The 5,169-nt window shown below is 37.7% G+C and overlaps 1 protein-coding gene across 1 annotated transcript; it reads left to right on the top strand.

Annotated features, from left to right (window-relative positions):
* The first annotated feature begins 4,218 nt into the window (after positions 1 to 4,218).
* On the top strand, positions 4,219 to 5,169 carry LOC103601838 (olfactory receptor 52D1-like). Its single transcript, XM_008586247.1, has one exon. The coding sequence runs from the start codon at positions 4,219 to 4,221 to the stop codon at positions 5,167 to 5,169; it is 951 nt and encodes a 316-aa protein (XP_008584469.1).

Genomic DNA, 5,169 nt, shown 5'->3' with positions numbered 1-5,169 from the left:
TTGTTGCTTTCCTTTATGGGCTCAAGGCAAGTCAGTCAAATGGATATCTACGAGCAGCCTTTTTAAAAACAATGATAAAAGCAGACTTTCATTTTTATTTTTTTAATAAACGTTAAGAAATTGTGTATATTTAAGGCATACAACATAATGTTATGAGGTACATATAAATAGTAAAATGGTTGGTATAGTGAAGCACAGTAATTGGATTTGGCTCTTACTCGTATCAATCAGGCCAGCCAGGCAGGAGTAAAGCTACATATATTTGTAACTAATTATGTTCCTGAGTACCCAGGATCCTCACCATGTCCTCAGAAAGCCTGGAGGATCAGCAAACTCACCAGTCTGACCAGTGTCAGAGCATAGCTGGTACCCCCTGTATCTAATTTCCTCCATGTAGATAATCCTGGGGAATTTTGTGTGCAGAAACCTTAGGAGCCCACCAAGCTAGAAACCCTTGCTCCAGCATCCCCAGGTTCTCTCTCTTTTTTTTGTTTGTTTGTTTGTTTGTTTTTGGGTTTTTTTAGTGCAATATCAGGTGACTGCCTCATTAAATACCTTAGGAGAAGTTCTTCCTTGAACAGAAATAAGATAAGCATTTCATTATACTTACTTAGCTCTTAGTGGCAGCATGGAACACGCTTGCTTCTTTTGTGTTGAAGGACCCAAAATGTCACAATGGTTCCTTGGCCCTGAGGGAAATTAATGAGGAGATCTCTATGATATTAGCATATTGATGAATTTGGGATTGTTGAGGAATCATTCCATTTCATATCTTATGGGAGTTCACCTAATCCCACTAACCAAGGACCAGTCTTAAATATCTTTGGAGAAAGTACTCAAATTAGAAGAGGGTGAAACCACAGTGCCCTAAGTCTTGTGTTATGAACTCAAGAAAGGCAAATGTGTTTTAACTTGAAGAACTAAATGAAGTTTTCTCTTTAGGGAGAGGAATACGTAGTTTTTACAGTGATGGACTCAGAGAATTCAAAATCATGAGAAATAGCAGTGAGGATTACAGCTAATGCTTAAGTGACAGAGAGTATATTATATGCTTTATATGTTTTTCCTTAATTACTTCTTCACAAAACTATGAAGTATTATTATCTGAATTTTATATCGGGAAAATGAGGACAAAAGGGATTTTAAAGAGTGCTCAAGGTAGTACAGTTTACAAGTAACTGCAATAAAGCCATGTTTTGAACCCAGCCTGTCTAAATCTAGGTCTTAATGTCTTGTTTTTCAGATTAGATCACAGAAGGAGAGCTTCAGTGGGGAGACGATACTGGAAGTTGAGTAGTACAAGAGATGTTTGAGGCGTCTGAGGAAGACTTGAATTTGGAGGTCAAGTTTTGTTTCCTCAGGGAAGTCTTTGCTGAGTAGAAACTGGCTAATGTAATTTTTCTTCATAGCATATATCAATACAGCATTTTATGCATATATTGGAGATTATTTGATTAATTATATCTTATTAGACTATAAGATTAATATATCATCAAGCATGCATGTGTCTTACTCTTTAATATATATGAATCACCTAGAATAACTGACACATAATGGGCTGTCAATAAAAGTATTTTTGACAAAAGGATGAAATAAAAGAGCAGCCTTAGAAAGAATACAAGTGTATAAAATTGGAAGCCTAAGATATTGAAGAGAAATCATAGTGTTTAATGTAGGTTGTGGTTATAAACACTGGCTCAAGGAAAAGAGAAAAACATTCTGACTCAGAATATCTGAAGTTAATATGGCTGCCTCAAGAAAGTATAATTTCCCTGTTTCTAGAGATGTACAAGAAACTTCTAGGTGATCACTTTGCAGGATATCACATTTGGGGCTCAAGCATCATATAATTATTGAGCTACATATACTTTGTAACTTATTTGCCAATTAGAAGACAAGATTATATCCCATTTATTTATTTATTATTTAAAAAGTCAGATATTACTAGGATAGAGTCCAAAATCATTTATACTTTTACAAGATGGCCATCGACATGTTTACAATTGCTTTTTGTTGAAAGTTATAACTGAATTTTTGAATTTTTAAGAATATATAAATTTACACTAAAATTGGCAGTATACTCTTTTGTCATGATTTTAAAATATAAACAAAATAATAATTTCATTAGTAATTAAAACTTATACTAACATTATGACCTATATAATTTACGTTTATATTAATATAAACTTACTGTAGTATATGAGAAATGTATATTGTACCTCCTAAAACAAAATCATAACACACTATGAGTTGATCTTTTAATAATGTAGATTCAGGTGAGCAGTTGATTATTATAATTATTGTAGTACTCTTTCAGCTTATCTTAGTTTTTTTCACATTGTAAAAAATTTTTTAGATGAGAATGACTGAATAAACTTAATGTTAATGTCCCTTCTAAAAATGAGAATATTTGACTTCCAAAGACTGGACTTTGACAAGGTAAGAATGATGACTCTGACTCTGCCCACAGGGGACTCCAAAGACAAGACAGCCCCAGAATTTTTTTCTCTGTTTTCCCCTTCCCATTGACATAACCTCAAACCACAGCACACACACTCTGAAAAATCTTCCCTGACTTAACTCACCCACGTGCCCTTAGTCTCTGGCCTTCGTATTCCTTCCTGTGGCTTACTTTGTCTTTTTGGAGATTTCCTAGAGCACAAAACTGTGCAACCTTTGGACTGGCTGACCATGGAGTATAATTACTCTAAACTGTCATACTTGAAAGCCAGCAAAACAGACCAAAATAGATATGTTTTATGATCAAAATAATGCATATGACTAATCAAGAAAACAGGAAGAAATTTATTATATTTGATTAGGTTAGATTAAGTTATAAATGCATTAAAGAAAAGGTAATAAAGTGCCTCTTGGAGTATATAGAGGGAAAGAACATGGTAGGAAGCATAGATCTAGCAAGGGAAGATTTTGTCTGATTCCTGAGGAAGGCTCCCAAGAGGAAATATCACTTTTAGCCATGGTCACTTACCCAAGTCTGTTAAAAATTTAATTACTGCATTCAATCTTTTATTAATTACTCATGAAACATTATTCATTGGCCTAATGTATGTACAGCATAGATACTGGATATAGAGAAAAAAATGAGTCAAATTTCACAGTGTAAGAGGAGAGAGACATACACATAATTATTAAATAATTTTATATTTCCAAAGGGAGGCATGTTGAAGATGTGTTCTCTCTCTAAAGGAGAAGACATAGAAGAACTTCATAGAGGAGAACATATTCAACAGTTTTTTGAATAGCTATTAGGAGCTTGCCAGGTGACCAAATGGACCCAGCCATTCTGTGCAGAAAAAAAACCATATGAAAGGGTATGTTGGTGTGAGAATGCATGCTTTTAGACATTTCACAACACTTAGATATGGTTGGAACATGACGTATGGTGTGGGATATGGTGGTAAATAATGCTAAACAGGGAGGCAGGACCAAGCTCAAGAAGAGATTTGCATGACATTGTATCAGGATTCTAGCAGGGAGCAGATAACACACTCTAATTAGATAATTTAAGAAGAATGTAATACATAAACAATTTAGAAAGGTTTGGGCATGTGTAGGGAAATTACAAGTTCTTGTAATGTGCCCTGTATAAGTGACAGTGGGCACTTTTACAATCCTTGGGCTGAGTGCAAGAGGAACCAGAACCAAGAAGACTTCTGAGACAGGGATGCAGTGGGCTTGCAACAACCCTGCCGGGAAAAAGCTGAAGGAATAAACACCTGCCCTCACTCTTCTTCCTCCCTCAATCTTTTGTTGGTATTTCTTATTGCCAAATCCAACTAGAAGTAGGAGGGCAAGTCAGTCTGTTGATGTATCCCATAGAGGAAAGTGTCCCAGGTCCCAGAACATAAATAAAAAATGGTGGAGGGTAGACCAGAAAAAGTTAACACAAGATATCCTGCAGCTAAGAAAAATTATATTTGCTTTACAGTTGATTATATTCAAGTGTTAGAATATTTAGTAGAAATGTAGAAGCATCACTGGAAGATTAAATTCCTGAAAAGAGGCTATTAGTTACAAAGCTAGTTTAATAACCTAGGCAAGAAGTGAGAAAGGCATGGCTTTGGGTAGAATTGGTGGGAATGAAAGGAAGGCAATACATTGAATGGATGTTTGGAGGAATAAATGGCATCTAGGATGGCATCATTTTGTTTTCTAATCACTTTTAGGAAGACAAAGCCTTCTGTTCTCTGCATTAGAATGCTCTCGGCATCTGTCACCAATGGCACTGCATTCCACCCTTCCACATTTATTCTACTTGGGATCCCTGGGATGCAAGACCAACATGTTTGGATTGCCATCCCCTTCTGCTCCATGTATGTCCTCGCCCTGGTTGGTAACGGCACTATTCTCTACATCATCATGACAGACAGAGCTCTGCACGAGCCAATGTACCTCTTCCTGTGCCTACTTTCCATCACTGACCTGGTTCTCTGTTCGACAACTTTGCCCAAAATGCTAACAATCTTCTGGCTTAGGTCCCACACAATTTCCTACCATGGTTGCCTCACCCAGATGTTTTTCGTCCATGCAGTCTTTGCCACAGAGTCAGCTATTCTGCTGGCCATGGCTTTTGACCGCTATGTGGCTATCTGCCGTCCACTTCATTACACATCCATCCTCAATGCCACCGTGATTGGGAAGATAGGTGTGGCATGTGTGTTTCGTGGCCTTCTCTTTGTTTTCCCCTTTGTCATCCTCATTGAGCGCTTACCCTTCTGTGGTCACCACATCATCCCACACACCTATTGTGAACACATGGGCATAGCCAAGCTAGCCTGTGCCAGCATCAAGACCAACACCATTTATGGTCTCACTGTAGCACTTTCAATCACGGGCATGGATGTGGTCCTCATTGCTACCTCCTATACCCTGATCTTGTGGGCTGTGCTGAGACTGCCCTCCAAGGATGCCCGATTCCGAGCATTTAGCACTTGTGGAGCACACATTTGTGTGATTCTTGTCTTCTACATCCCTGCCTTTTTTTCTTTTTTCACCCACCGCTTTGGCCACCACGTACCTCCTCAGGTCCACATTGTACTTGCAAATCTCTACCTTCTCGTGCCTCCTGTTCTCAACCCCCTGGTCTATGGCATTAACACCAAACAGATCCGCATAAGAATATTTGGCTATTTTATAGGGAGGAGGTAG

The sequence above is a fragment of the Galeopterus variegatus genome, unplaced genomic scaffold (assembly GCF_000696425.1).
Source record: "Galeopterus variegatus unplaced genomic scaffold, G_variegatus-3.0.2 Scaffold3901, whole genome shotgun sequence".
Classification (NCBI taxonomy): Eukaryota; Metazoa; Chordata; class Mammalia; order Dermoptera; family Cynocephalidae; genus Galeopterus; species Galeopterus variegatus.
This window is presented reverse-complemented; position numbering and strand designations above follow the sequence as displayed.